This window comes from Chelon labrosus (genome assembly GCF_963514085.1).
Source record: "Chelon labrosus genome assembly, chromosome: 16".
NCBI lineage: Eukaryota > Metazoa > Chordata > Actinopteri > Mugiliformes > Mugilidae > Chelon > Chelon labrosus.
This window is the reverse complement of record NC_140349.1, coordinates 22,017,534-22,032,546: the sequence shown is the minus strand read 5'-3', so window position 1 is coordinate 22,032,546 and position 15,013 is coordinate 22,017,534. Positions and strand designations below refer to the sequence as shown.

Here is a 15,013-nt window from a genome sequence, read left to right as displayed (position 1 = left end):
CAAAAATCTATTAATGTGCTATGAACCTGGAAAGTCAGTCAGCGCAGTAAAATTTAAAGTGCTTTCACTTAACTTCAGCATTTCTGCTTTTTTGTTATTGTAAGCTTGTACTCCTTTACATGTATTGACAAATCGCTAGTGAAGGCTTTTGCATACGCTTGTCTTCCACAGCATATTATTGGCTCATTTTACAAGCATTATCTAGCAAGAAACGTGGTTACAATCATCCATGACTCACTCTGTCTGAAATAATTATTCAATATTAAATATTATATAATGGTACTATGAAAAGGGATCAATATGCATCATTAGCCCTTAGATATTCTGCTAACAATACTTCTGTACTTACAGCAAATATACTATTGAATGCTGAACTTCTACTCAACTAAATGTTATTTGCCATCCCTTTCATTTAAGTACACAATGTGATTACTTTTCCACCACTGATACTCTGCTCATCATGCCCTGTATTACTTCTACGTGTATGAAAAGAAAACAGCTATTAAAATCATATTGCCCCAAAATTGGGACACATGCATCACCTGATTCCAGTGGGATCTGCTGAAGCTGCGGGATTTCCTTCATCAGTGCGGTGTAGTACGTGTGCAGGCCTCTGTGTGCCACCAACAGGAGGCGACAGAGCCGCCGGTGCCACGTATGTGCTCTCTGCAGGCAGTTTTCACTGGGCACGTAAAAGCTTCCCTGTGGAGCAGTAGACACAGAGGAAATGTCAGCTGCTATGTAGGTCAGTCCTCACCTCTCAAGAAAAATGGCCTTGCCTTAATTATGGACATGAACGCATACTTGAACTTTACGGCCCCCACCGCGGCAGTTGTACAGGCTTGTTGGACTGACCTTGTGGTAAAAGGAGCTTATTTCTGCATCGACAAAGTCACAATAATTACTCAGGAGATCAAACACGACGTTAGAGACAAATGGGCCCTAAACACAGCTTGCTGTGAGCTGTAAAAGCAGATCAATACATTTATGTGGCTCAGGAGGATGTAGAACATCCCTGTTATGACCTTTAAAAGTTGTGGGAGTGTGGGAGGTTGACCCAGAATCTAAAGGCCTTGAGAAATAAAAAATTTAATGTATATAAAGTAGCGTGTATGGAAGCCAGAGTTAATGAACATCCTCTTCTTTTGAGTGAGCTATCTAAACCTGAGATGTAATATGGACCCTGTTTCCAGCAGATGGCTCTCTAGCAATGGAGGAAAAGTATTAGCTGTGCTCCACCGGTGCAGTTTACACTACGTGTTGAGTGTAACACAAGCCTCTATGCAGGCAGCTAAATGCCACAACCATGCTTCTCATTTATCATCCTGACGGGCAAATGGCTCTCGGTCCAAACAGGACTGTGCACATCAGCCGTCACAATAAGGAGCCAGGCGGACCAGCGACCGCCCTTGTCCGGTGGCCCTTGACCCGGGCCAGCCATCCGTGGAGTTCATCCCATGGCTGGGACGTTTTGGCAGCGCCACCGGGGCTCGGAGCTCTGAAAGGCATGTGATCTCCGAGTATCTGAGGATGTACTGTAACTTGCCCGGAGCAAGTAAAGTCACCGGCCCTATCATCATACCTGCGTGCGCTCTGTAATTGCGGCGGTGCAGTATACCCAGACCAGGAAGGAACATCTGTATGTTTACTTTCATAATTCTCCTTAGCTTTATGGAGGCCTGCCGGGATCGGTCCGTGAGCGAGGAGCGGAGAAAATAGCTATTTTTTCTGTGTAAACTAGTCATTATCCTACAGCCAGAGTTTCTCTCTGTGTTGACAACGCTTGGGATGCCCCAGCTCACCTGGCATGTGAAATTCTCCCTTTGTTTGCTACTTGTTTAGTTCACTATCACAGTTGTTCACTGTTGATGCTGAATACATTTTGCACAGGTAGAGGAGAATTTAATTGCATGTGATTCACCCCCCCCCCCCCCCCCCCAGAAACAACAGCATAACACTTAGAGGAAATGGGGCAGTGTTAAGGGGGAAAGTGCTGAAAATGAAGTGCAGCCGCAAGTAAAAAGCTCTAAATAAATAAAGGTGAAGGAGGAGGTGACGCCGTGTGCGGATTTCACCTGCAGCGATGTGGTACGTGGCGCTTGTGAGCAGGACTCATTACTGTGATCAAACGAAGCCCCCCTGCTCGGCTAAACGCAGAGCTTATTAAAGTGCCCAGCCAGGGGTGGGAGTACAAACCGGGGGGGAGGAGAGGGGAGGTGGGTAGGAGTGGAAGCTCATTAGGATTTAGAACGGAGGCTGTGGCGTCCGCACGGACCCGAGACATGCCGGTTACAAAAGGGGTGGATAGCACTGGCCTGAAAAGGCGAAACTACATATTTGGTAGATCAAAACTTATATCTTCATAAAGTTACATCCCCTTCCTGATTTTCGCACTCTTCCTGGTTGCATATAACAACGTGAGCTGAAAGGACCAGCCAATTAACTGATCAAGCAAACAAATGATGCTTCCAGTCCCTTAAATGTCCTAATTTGTCTCTCTACATTAATCCAAAAAAAAAAAAAGGAAACTGGACTTGTAGAGTTGTATGGAAAGAAAAAAGGTCAATTTAACGTAGGGTTATGTGGGTATTTTTGGTTAAATAAAGACCTACAACATTGTGTCTCTGTATTAGCAGGCTGCAGTTCCTGCTTTCTTTCTTGGTAATCTTTGAGGCGTAGGACTGAGCAGTACAATTACTGCATTAGAAATAATGAAAAATTCATGTGATTAGACAGCTAAGGTCATATGATACAGGCACACTTAGTCAACATCAAAGATCTACTGTGGCAATCGCCTCAAGCCACCTGTGCCTGGACCATAAAGCTGCATTCAAAAGGCACCACAAAGACTACAGCCAACGGCCAATGAGCGCACACCTTCTGAAAGGAAATAGCTCTCCACTAGAAGGTGGCAGTAGTCTTTATATGCCAATCAAAAGAGAGAGATCCGGAAGAGCTAGGACTACCTAGGAAGAGTTACAAACTGCCGGATAGAATTGGCCTCTCCTAAATCATGATGATAAGCTGGTCTACAGTTTATTTATTCTCAATGTCGGGGTGCAAATAATCATGTATTACAAAGTTTAGATAACATGAATATGCAAATCCCTCTTAACCCCTGCTTTTGCTCGTTTACATCGGTTTCTCTGCACTGGTTTGCTTAGCTGAGCCTCCGGTCAACGTGATCTTAGAAGAAGAAAGTGATATTTTTACTCCTCTATGGATTCAACAGGCTGGCAGAGGGAACGGTTGGAGACAAAGCACAAAAAATAAAAACAGGCACTTATTGAGTGCACAGCACCAGCAAACGGCCGACCATCGACTTATGGTGTCACAAAGTGAGAGTGCTGACTACACAGCAAGAGCCAGGTGCAGTTCTACCGTACTTACCCTTACATTTTTGTTTGTTTTTCCACCTGCTACCACTGCACTGAATGCAGATATGCGTTTATGTGATCAAAGAGCAATACTGTAGCTGAAGTAAGCCATGTGTAAGCATGATTAATATTTATGGTAAGAGTAATTAGATTTTTATTTCTGTCATCATGTAGTTGTGCATCCTAATTGTGGTGTAGATGAGCACAGAGGCATGAGACAGTCCCGTAATTTCCAATGAGGGCCCCTTATCATTTCCAGATGCTAAGCCTGGAGCCTACATGCCTGGGCAGGTGACTTAATCAGATTTTATGAAAAGCCAGAGTACTGCACAGTGATAATCACCGTGTTGGCCTCTGGTCTTTATGCCTCCAAGACTCCATAATGCCCCAACAAATGACCGCTTCAGAGGGACAGACGGGTCCAGAATCTGTAATCCAGATCTCTTCTCAGCTCGGAATCCCTTTGCTTCCGGATGACAACCCAAAACAAATCCTCGGTTAAATCGGCCGGGCTCTGTCCTAAACCCTCACATTTGCATCACCGCCTGGCGGTTAGCTGCTTGCTACAACCAGCTGAATGGGGACAGTCGTTCAGTTGTTTCCAGCTTTGTTGAGACAAAATGGGCTTTGCAATTTTCTGTTTGAACGCAGCTGAACTCCTAAAGGTTAACATACCTCAGAGATGACAGGCTTGCAGTAGCCAGCTCCGAAAACAAGGTTCTCCACAGACATGGCAGACGGGTCACTTGTGCTCTCTGGCGAGCCCTTACCCAGCCAGGAGCCCTTCCCTGTACGTGCAAAGCTGGAGAGAGAGCAGGGAGGACACAGGCAGAGACAAAGCGTGAGTGTGTGTGTGTGTGTGTGTGGGAAGACAAATAAAGAGAGAGACGGGGGCTGCTTCTGTTCCAATCAATCAAGTGCTGCAGTAATCTATGTAATGCATGTCTGAATACTTAGTTTATGATATTGACAAATGAATTCATCAGGTAAGTGTTTGGAAAGCAATCCATTCAACAGATACTGTACTAACTGCCACTGCCAAAAAAAGAAAGGGGGAAAAAACAGATTTAACCGTTTGTCCTCGAGCGTGTCTTCTCAGCCTGGACACGAAAGGGCTCACTCTAAAATTCAAAATCTCTCCATTGTAGACCGTTGATTTGATCCCCCATTAACATAGTTTGACTAGGCAGTTTTTAGGTTTCTTCACACGTTTAAGTGGTGTGCATTCAGCTATAGTCAGTGTGACCCAGCAAAAACTTTGGAGGCCGGCGTCTCGTTTTAGCCTCATCAAAACCCACATCACAAGTAAGAAGGACAGGATTTAATGTTAATGAGCCGCAGCCACTGGTGTCTTCACCTGTTTTAAACTACATTCATTGAATTACAAGTATGACACAGAGGCAGGTATCAGCACAAAATGAGCACAAAGCCTAGTCAGATGTTAGATGGGTGTTTGACACCTCATGTCAAATAGGAATTTGGGCTGTGCCTTCAAATCTTCTCTTACCTGATAAGAGGTTGATGTAAGGCAACCAGTGAAGCGTGTATGGAGACCGAAATGACGGACAGATGGAAGTAGTCGAACATGACCGGAACATGGTGGTGGAGGCCTTTTCGCGGGTGGAAGTGGAGGCTCAGGGTCCGACTGCTGATCAGCGGGACGGTCGCTATCTCTGCCAGCCTGGAGAAGTGGAACAACATGATGGCTTTAGCTCCTTAAGTGGTAAAGCTCATTTGTTGCCGCATGTATTCCAGTCAGTAGATAAACGGACACGTCTAACGACTGGCTGAATGGATGCAAGGGGGAACAGGCCCTACTTCAAGTCTTTATAAAATGAAAAATACAAAAACAAAAAACACTATTTTTGAATTTGTGAATTGTACTACTAGCTTATTACAAGTGCCTCACATTTGTACTTATGTATAGTATTTGCGGAAATGTGTTTAATTACAGTCCACCGATGACAGTAGGATAAAATAACAATTAAAAATCAGTTCTTGATTTCTGTATCATTTAACTAGAGAGAATACAGATTAATTAAAGGAGTGCTAGTTGTGATTTTAGTGCATACACTAAATTTGTAACCCCGGAGGGTGTGTAATTTGGACCTAAATGGAGGAGCTCTTTCTCACAGGAGTGGGGTGTATCAGTAGCAAATGTCCTTTCCTTTTTTCCAGACTATTTCTTACTCTTTTTTGTTGTCTGAGAATGCGGACCGCTGCTCCGTCACAACTTAATGTCGTTATTTAAGGACGCGCCCATAGTCCTGCGCAGCAGCCGTGGAAGAAATAGTCTGAGAGTTTGCATTAGCACAGTCTGCATTTTGACTGGAATGGTAATGGAGACATTTGGACACTCAGTAAAAGCCTCCATGCTAAGATACAGAGAAGATGCTCCATAATTTCGTTCTGTGCAGCGCTAACAAATACTATAATCACACAGGTATGACAAAGCCTTTAAACACACAAACACACACACACATACAATGTACGTCTAGTGGCTGATACAAACACAGTTCCTTTTTGCGATGAGGGCTAATCCAAACTAGTCATTTCATTCTTCTACTGTATTTGACCCAAGCTAAAGAACTAATCACAGTAATTGTAGAATGAGAGGACAGTTGTCATCAGGCGCTTAAAACGGTGCCTATGAGCTAAAAGACATGGCATTTTCACCTCTGCATGAAAGCTGCACATGGGGAAAGTCTAGCATTCACTCCTCTCACACACAAACTTACTGTTGCTCATTGTCTGTGAAATGAAGATCCAGCTTCAGCTGAAAGTCCACCTCACTCAAGGCTTCCTCCACCTGCAAAATTGGAACAGCAGCGTTACTGATGCAAGATGACATGTAGGGGATAGACAAGACACTGGCAACGCTGCATGGAAATGTTCAAGGGACTCGATCAAAATAAGACAAACACGGTCTCGTAGCTTTTCCTCATACAGACTGAGCTGTGTAATGGAGAAAATGTTTAATGGAGTGGCAAACAAAATGATGACTGAATGCGTAGTAGGAAAGCATGTAGGAGACAACTTGATTTCTAATCAAATCATCTGTACAGCCTTGACATGGGAATGATTCCGTCCCAGGCTTTTCACTTCATAAAACATGAAGAGTTCCAAACAACTTTCATTGCATTACTTTGTTTTATTGGGTTTAAACATTATGGCTATAGTCCAAAAAATGTGAAACATTAACTGCAAATCTGGGACTACGTTCTTGCAAGAAACTCTGTTCTGCTACAGGCTGTAAATGGCACGGTACTTCCTGGAAGCAAATCATGATTACAACATTATTCATTGAGAGTCCCGTCTACAAAATCACTTTTATTTTCCTTTTATAAGTTTGAATCCTGCTGCCGATTTTGCACAGCGTGCTGTTTAGCCTACTCTGTCTTTTAGAAATTACATTCATATACCGTTTAACAACGCTGCTTTCCCGATGATGCCCGTGTGTGTGTCGGCGATTGCCGGCTTGATTGCATTCAGAGGAGCTATTTTTGAATGAAGAACTGCAAAGGAGTCCGCAGGCAGTTGCTGGGGTGGATGGTGGGTGCACAAAGCCCTTGGCTCTGACATCACAGAATGGGGGTTCGCATCCTGGTTATATTTAGTCTGGTAAAATTTACACCACAGGCTTTCACTGGCTTCAAGGACCAGAGTGTAATTTTAAGGGGAACTATTAGCAGAACTGGAATATGATTTTCTTTAGTTTAAACAACTACACTCCAATCTACAAATTATTATTTAAAGTAAGCATATCTTTAATTTGGTATGCTTATAAGATTGCTTACTTACTAGCCTATACAATTGCAGATGACTGAAACAGGAATCATGACTTGTCAAACCATTACTGTATTATTGTGTAGGATTTATTGAGCTCTAGTAGCAGAATATAGTATTTATATATTTTTATTGGTACATAATCACCTCTGAATAGGAATCAGTGTGATCAGTGTGAAGCTTAGAATGAAACTTTTTATATCTGAATGAGAAGAGGGTCTTCTTCCACAGAGTCTGCAGTGTTGTGCTTCCATGTCTACAGTAGGAACATGGCCAAAGGCCTTTAGCATTTCTATGTAGCTTGAATTTAATTTTGAGTCCGCTGGCAAATTACAGCCACTGCAGGTTCTCCTACACGCTTGGAGACGGAGGGATGAAGGAGGGGTATTCCGTTTGTTTTTAATCTGCAACCTCACCACAAGGCGCCACCTAATCCTACACACTGGACCTTTAACTGAGAGCTGTCAGTGCTCAAATATAACCACACAAATACTGAGTAAGGCTGTGGGCAGTGGCTATTGTACTGTGAGCTCTATAGCATCGGCTTTCATGTCACACTCTTTTACACCCCAGACCATTCAGTTCCCACTTTTTTATCTGAAGGAGAGCATCTGCCTCTAGTTTATTCACTGTCACACAGGTGCATGTCAAACATGAAACGCTGAATCAGTGACGGCGGGCAGTCATCATGAGTAACACACATGATGGATTTACTGCTATTTGTCTCACAAGCTAATGTGACCAGCCTTCTTTGCAATTCAGATGTGGCCACTTCAGTATTCCTTTCAATGACGTCACTCCGGCATTTCTTTTAATCTAAACTGTACACAGTTGAATTACTCTCATGTTCAAAGTGCTATAGAACCACAATTTGAACCACAAAGTGGAAAAACAAAAGCAGTGAGCAAATTACAAAGGCGGAAGTGAGTCTTTTGAAGGCTGAGGTGTACTGTTGCTGATTTAATGAAAAGGTTCTTCGTCTCTTTCTGTTGTGAGGCTGAACGCACGCTCACACTTACAGTAAAGGTACAGATCTCTGCAGTTCCGTCCAATATTGACATTCAGATTGATTAAGCATACATGCAGGTGTACACAGGGGAAATGAGGGTCTATTTTTGTCTCTGTTATCTGTAGCTGTGTGCAGGAGATAGCCTCCGGAAGGTTAATGAGCAGAGAGCCTTCGGGAAGGCTTACAGCAGAAAACTGATACGCCTTTGAGCTCCTTTGTCTCCACACCTCCACATGAACATGTACATTTAATGAAATCTTCTAAAATTAGTAGACACATTCTGAGAGAAGCAGGGATCCTTCTGCAGAAATCCTACTGCAGACAGGTGTATGAGACGGTGCAGGGCGATATCAACATGTGAGCTATTAACTGGATGATTAGTTTTGAACAGGGTCCATCTTAACTCTTACAGATCCCAACCCCCGGGGCCCGTGTCGTCGCTGTCACCGCTGATCAATTTGAGCTCCGGTGGATCCCAGTAACAGAAACAGGCAGACTGGATTTTCAGGGTCGCGCCCACGGTGACAGTTCATCAATAACTGTCTGGCTGGTTTACATGCCTGATCATTTGAGCTAAACACGGGCACGCTGTGGCACAGGCAATTTACATGAGTCTGTCAGCTAACGGACATCAATTCCAAGAGGCAAAGTTGTTGAGATCAGTAATGGTCATTCTGGTTCAGTGTCTGTAATGGCTAGGACAGTCTCTTGAAAAATGATTTTAGGCGGCTTTGCGGTTAGTCTAGTTCCAGCAAATCACACCTTTCAAAATGTTAGGGGTTATGACTTTTTGCCTCCCGAATTGACATTATTCTCCAAATTCTGAGAAGAAAACCAGAAATTTTATAGTGGCTTTTTATTGTGGCTAAACTCTCTTCCATAGTGTCAGGAGCCTGCGAGAACGGCATGAATTGCGTGGTAGGTGAACTCATGATATTTCTTTCGGTTACTGTAAAGTGATTTACTTGCAAAATAAAATGCCACTATGCTACACGTGCAACTAAAAATGTGTATAAAAAAAACAACAATTAATGATCGGACTTTCTGTTTATCATAGAAAACCCTTTCCAAACCATTAACAAACTGAGCAACTTTATTGTGCACTAAATCTGACATGGGCGGCTGTGGCTCAGTCGGTAGAGCGGGTTGTCCATGAACCGGAGGGTTAGCGGTTCGATCCCCGGAATGTGCCACATGCCAAAGTGTCCTTGAGCAAGATGTGTGTGGGCCATTTACCATTTGCTACGTTCCTAATTTACTTCCCCAGTCACACGTGGTCTTTCCCAGTGATGTCTCTACTCATGTTACCCACTACTTAAATATAGGATGCCACTGGGCGTTTTGGTCCGGGGAACACGTGGATGGTATGGTAAGTAACAAAGGAAACGGTGGACTTATGAGGCATTGCACAAAGCCAATATAAAATAATAAAACTCAGTACTTCAATGATAATGGTGGAATGTAACCAGATAAAATGCAAACTCGGGATATTATGCATCTGTAAGCTACTATGGCTAAAACAAACCATTAGCAAGCATGGCTATACAAGAATACAATATTGCAATGTTGGTTGAAATGTTACCCTCGTGGGTAATGGGCAGCCTATGCGTCCTCACGGGTTGGTATGGCATCAAACATAAAGCTTCAACCTCCTTTGTTTAATTAAGTTACTGAATTTCTTTAAGGAATGTTTTCTTAAATGCACATTCCATAAAAGTAAAGGCTAAACATGTTGTGCCCATGACCGGTTTGGCCGTTGCTGTCCATACAGTTACGTTCAACTAGTGAAAGGGATCCCTAGGAGGGTGTATAGGAGCAGGTTTAGATCAACAGACCAAGCACTGTCCATCCCCTGCTATTTCAGGCCATTGTGCACATATAGTTTCAGCATAAAGATATAACTCCCTCACTAATTAGTTATGGACCATATCTGCTCTAGCCTCAAAGCCAGACCAACTTCCCTGCCACATTCCTGTTTCACTTTCAATGGCGACTAAACTTTTGGTTCAACTTAACTTAACTTGCCTATTACAGCGACGTAGTCATCCACATCACCTCCTCACTATGGAGTGGAAATTGTTTGCAACAAAATGCCTCTGATCTCTGATAGGTTGTAGGACTATCCAATTTATTCCTATTTTTTAACACTGATATTCAAATGGATTATATTTGGAGACAAATTCAGTCTTGCTACCCCATCTGCTTTGATTGACTGGATTAAATCTGTTATGAAAACCAAGTATTGTTTGTGTGAGATGGTTAAAGCGACAAGAGAAGGAGGGAATGATGAAATGCCTTTTGAATGGCCTATTTTTTTATATTGTGTTAAGCCGCGAGCTGCAGCTGTGGAAGAAAACTATTAAAATGCAATCAAATGGAATTCCCATTTCCTTTTTTCTTTTCTTTTCTTTTTTTTTTTGCATGTGTTTGCGAGCACTGAAAATGTCACCAGCATGACTCACCCTCTCTCCGTCCAGTAGCAGGTGGACTTTGAAGATCATGCAGTCATTTACGGCAATCTCCTCATTTCGGTAAAGGATCTGAAATATCCGGCTGAACACGGTACCGTCGTAAACCCCCGCGGAGCTGAAGCTGCACTCTCCTAATGCAGGGCACAGAAGCACAGCACATCCAACCATGAGTTCAATGCTAGAGCAGAATCACTGACTCATGCAAGTACAGCAGACAGACTGATATAATATAAAACATATATAAGAATAACACTTTTTTTTTTCCATAAAACATGGAGAGGTCACCTTATTTAACTGATTATCATGAACACAAATAAAAACTGAGCTTTCATTTGGCAAATTCATCACCTGATATTTGCACAGCGTGGACAATTTTACGAGAATGTACCCAGAGCTGAGCAGGCTCTAAGCTCTAATCTGACATTTGCAAATGTTTACTGAGATTTATGAGGGATCTGAGTGTGTATATTCAGGAAGCAAGTGCTAAGGTTTGTGAATATGTGAAAACGCTGTATGTCTAACTATTACAGCAGCAGCTTGTGCTTCCTCCATACATTCAGAAGTCAGCTTCTAATGTGGACTTCTGTATGCTCAGTTATTACAACAGGTGCAGTACAGTACCACAATGGGGACAGGGTGATAACTTTTGAGTCCTTAATGAGAATAATTAGTCGATATTTATGGTTATCATGGTCTAATTTCATGAACACATTCCTTTTAACTTGTTTTTATATGATAAAAGATTTCTGGCTCGCCTTCGCCTGTCACCAAGGTACATGGAGGAGGAAGAGAAATTGTACAAAGGTCAAGACTCCAGCAGCACTTTTCGGCTCTCTGCCTTCATCAGGGTCATACTTTTAGATGCCATATAAATGTTTTATTATAAAAGTGACGTATAAATAATCTGACTTAACTGGGCTTATTCCATTTCTCACCAGAACTTGAACCCTGTGACATGCAGGCAGCTAGCTAAGCTTAGCGCGCTAGTCTGGCTTGGTACATCAGGAAAGCAATCCTTAAACAACACTTCCGAGAGTGAAAAGAAAAAAATGAAAACCCTTCACAAGAGGTTATGGAGTCGCTGACTCCTGCATATTCTATGTCAGGCTAACAGCTGCTGGCCGTACTTTCCACAGACAGGACAGTGGCATCAGTCTTCACCTGTGGGGGCCCGGTCACACCAGCATAAAAAAGTCAAACATTTGCATTATGCACGGCTTGGTTGTTTTTCACGTCTCAAATCTGTGCCACTGAAAAAAAGGAGCCAAATACAAAAAAAAAAGGGGTCAAGAGTACAGTGATATTGACAGAATCTCCAGGAGTTATTGTGGCTGACTTATGCTATCCCGACAGCTAGTGAATTAGCAATTAGCTTCACACCTGCAAAAGTTCACTCAATGTTCTCGCGAGGTCATCAAACCCGATATTTCACAAAACTAATTTTGCCGTACCAATTTCTGGCCTGATCAGGCGTCAATTCGACTGCGTGAAGGTATGCAAATGTGTTTCCCAAAGTGTTGAAGTGTGCACTCACTACTGAGCTAATAGTGTAGCAGCTGAAAAAAAAGATGAAAAAGAAAACCCTACATTTTGCAGTGTTGCATTTTACATAGATTCGGTTCAAAGAAAGCAAAGAGAGCATGTTTAGTTTAAGTATCGAGCATCTCAGACACACTCTGGCCGTCGTACTGCTCTGTGGGTCTGTTCTCACTGCAATAGAATCATGTCAGGTTGTGATTGGAAACATGTGAAAGCACCTCTAAGAAATATGTAGTGTCCCGGCAGCTTTTTTTTTTTTTTTTTTTTAATTATTGCATGCTCAGTTGTAATGCAGTATACACTAAGTAGGTGAAGTCGTTCTCTGGATCAGGTCCTCTGTGGTGCAGAATCAAAGAAACAAGACTGATCATCATTTCACTCTGAAAGAAAATGAAAAAGTGAATGAACACATTTCCGTAAAAAACTGGAGAAATGAGCTCACACACCGGTGCATAAAACTGCACGTATCAACAGCTGACAAATGAAGCTACCTTGTTTCCATGTATATTATGGCTGCATACTGTCTGCTACTGGTGCAATCTTCCTGGCAGGATTGCGACATTCGAGGCAGAGCTGCTGTCCTGTGGCGAACCGTGAGAGGTCTTTGAAACCCCCTGCTGAGGTTGTGCTCTTTTCTGTCTCATTCTTACTCTCCCTCTCTCCACAGGCTGCCTCGCGATAACGCTGTCACTGCTTGCAGCATCAAGCAGCCCCAGCCGGGATGAGTGATGTGCGGGAGCATGACTGTTGTCAAAGACTTGGAGGATGTGTGACAGAGGCAGCGTTATCCCACTGGGGATGTACTTTACGTGGAAGGAGTTGTAGCTCTGTCTTATCATTGTTGCCTCGCAGCCACACAATAGTGACTTTGATTTTTTTTCTTTCTTTTCATATCGGTTTCCAGCATCTCTCTAAAGAGTGCATGGAAATTAACATAAATGAGTTTCTGCGGGTATTTGACCTGTGAAGGACTCTCCCTGGGGCTTCCGTGCATTCTTTCATGCGGTGGGTGGCCAAATCGATGAACTGTAGCTGCTGAAGTTGCTGCTTTCAGGCGGCCCGTACTGTACTAACTTTCAATGCCAGTTTGTTTTACAGGATTGATTAAATGTACCAAGGGACCAGAAGAGATTAGACCTTGATACGAAAACAGCTTTGCTGAGATATCCACCTTGGCACTGATAGCAGGGCTGTTTGCATACGAGAGGGAACGAGATAAAAAGAGCATGGACACTATGAACACTACTTTTACTACTAAGTATTAAAACATTACAGCTCATTTGCTAATTGTTAATGTTAGGCCTCAGAGAGTACATTGGCCTTAACAATACTGTTCTCTCACATACTCTTTTTGTCTCTCCATTTGATGTTGAACATTAGCCACCACACTGGTCATACCAGGCCAGTCAAGTCTGTTCAGGAAAAAAACCCCTCAGAGTATATTACAAGGAAATGTTAGAAGTGAGGAAAGGTGAGTTTTGTTGCTTTGAACATGTTGGTGGTGTAGTGTCCTTTTAATGTCAATGACAAGTTACTACGAATGAAAATATTAAGAGCCAGTGTAGAAAGAAAACAACATGCATAGTCTTAAAGATTTGCCTGGTCTGGTATGAGCTTATTCATTCATTCATTCATTCATTCATTTTCTGTAACCGCTTGTCCTCTGGAGGGTCGCGGGGGAGCGAGAGGCGGGGTACACCCTGGACAGGTCGCCAGTCTGGTATGAGCTTATGTTGTCAAAATTACAACAGAAGTTAAGGATTTTTTTCTTATCATTGTCTTCTTGTTCATGTTTCACGATTTCAATTACTAATAAATGACTTATATCATATTAGAAGCCACAGAGGACAGGGGGACCAACTGCGAGAAATTCATTAGGTGTGTCTACATGGACCCAGATTTTTGTAGCATCTCCTTTTTTTGTTTTTGCATGTAAACACTGTGTTACAATTTCAAAAATCTGTATATTGTGGGTTGTAGATGCCCACAGTACTCTGAAAGAAACATTATACAGCCTATCTTGGTTTCTGACTACCTGTGCAGGAGCACAATTTTTTTTGTAACAACGAAAATCCCTCCATTGAGAACGGATTACGCTCTGGCAAAGATCTGCCCGGCCATTGGAATTGTTTGGGCGGGTTTTATGTGGTGATGGACAGAAGAGTAGCAGTGAGATAGTGATACACGCCATCCAAGCGCCGTGGATTTGAATTCATTTACAACAAAATGGCTGCCGTTGGGGAAGCGAGCTGTTGTGAAAGGCACTGACAACGAAATAACTTGCTGACAGCTTTTAAGGTATTCTCAACAAACACCTTTAACGCTAAATGTAACATACTTTGTTGCTCTGACTGATTGTAGGACCATCTATTCGCGCATAGAGATTTTTTTTTCTCTGTATCGGAACTGAAGCATGTCGCATAATGAAGACCCAGTGAGTGTTCTGTTAGGAATCGAGTCTGAATACACCAGGCTAACTGACATCAGCTTTTCTTTTGCAATGACTGCCGAGCCTGCACAGAGACACACATCGCATCCATGTGAGCTGCTAAGCTAATGTTAGCATGTACGTAACAGAAGCCTACACGTGGCAGGAGGCAGTGGTGATAAATACCAGGCATAGCCTACTGACATTTATCAGGTAGGAGGAGACATGAAAAAACAGATTTTTGTGACTTCCATGTCAACAGGACATTCACAGTCAGAACAAAACTGGAATAAGTCTCATATGAAGGATGCTTGTGCACATGTAAACATGATCACAAGAAAACAAGCTATGAACAATGAATTAATTAACTTCAGTTGTTTTCTATTTAAATGCCTTCATTTGT

The 15,013-nt window shown here is 42.7% G+C and overlaps 1 protein-coding gene across 1 annotated transcript in view; it reads right to left on the bottom strand.

Annotated features, from left to right (window-relative positions):
• Positions 1 to 15,013, bottom strand: part of fam135b (family with sequence similarity 135 member B) — a 38,498-nt gene that overhangs the window by 13,347 nt on the left and 10,138 nt on the right. The window contains exons 3-7 of the mRNA XM_084563534.1: positions 10,635 to 10,774; positions 6,116 to 6,186; positions 4,885 to 5,058; positions 4,053 to 4,179; positions 543 to 702 (exon numbers count right to left, since the gene is read on the bottom strand). Of these exons, the coding sequence (XP_084419660.1) occupies positions 543 to 702; positions 4,053 to 4,179; positions 4,885 to 5,058; positions 6,116 to 6,186; positions 10,635 to 10,774 (672 nt within the window). The remainder of the gene's footprint in view (positions 1 to 542; positions 703 to 4,052; positions 4,180 to 4,884; positions 5,059 to 6,115; positions 6,187 to 10,634; positions 10,775 to 15,013) is intronic.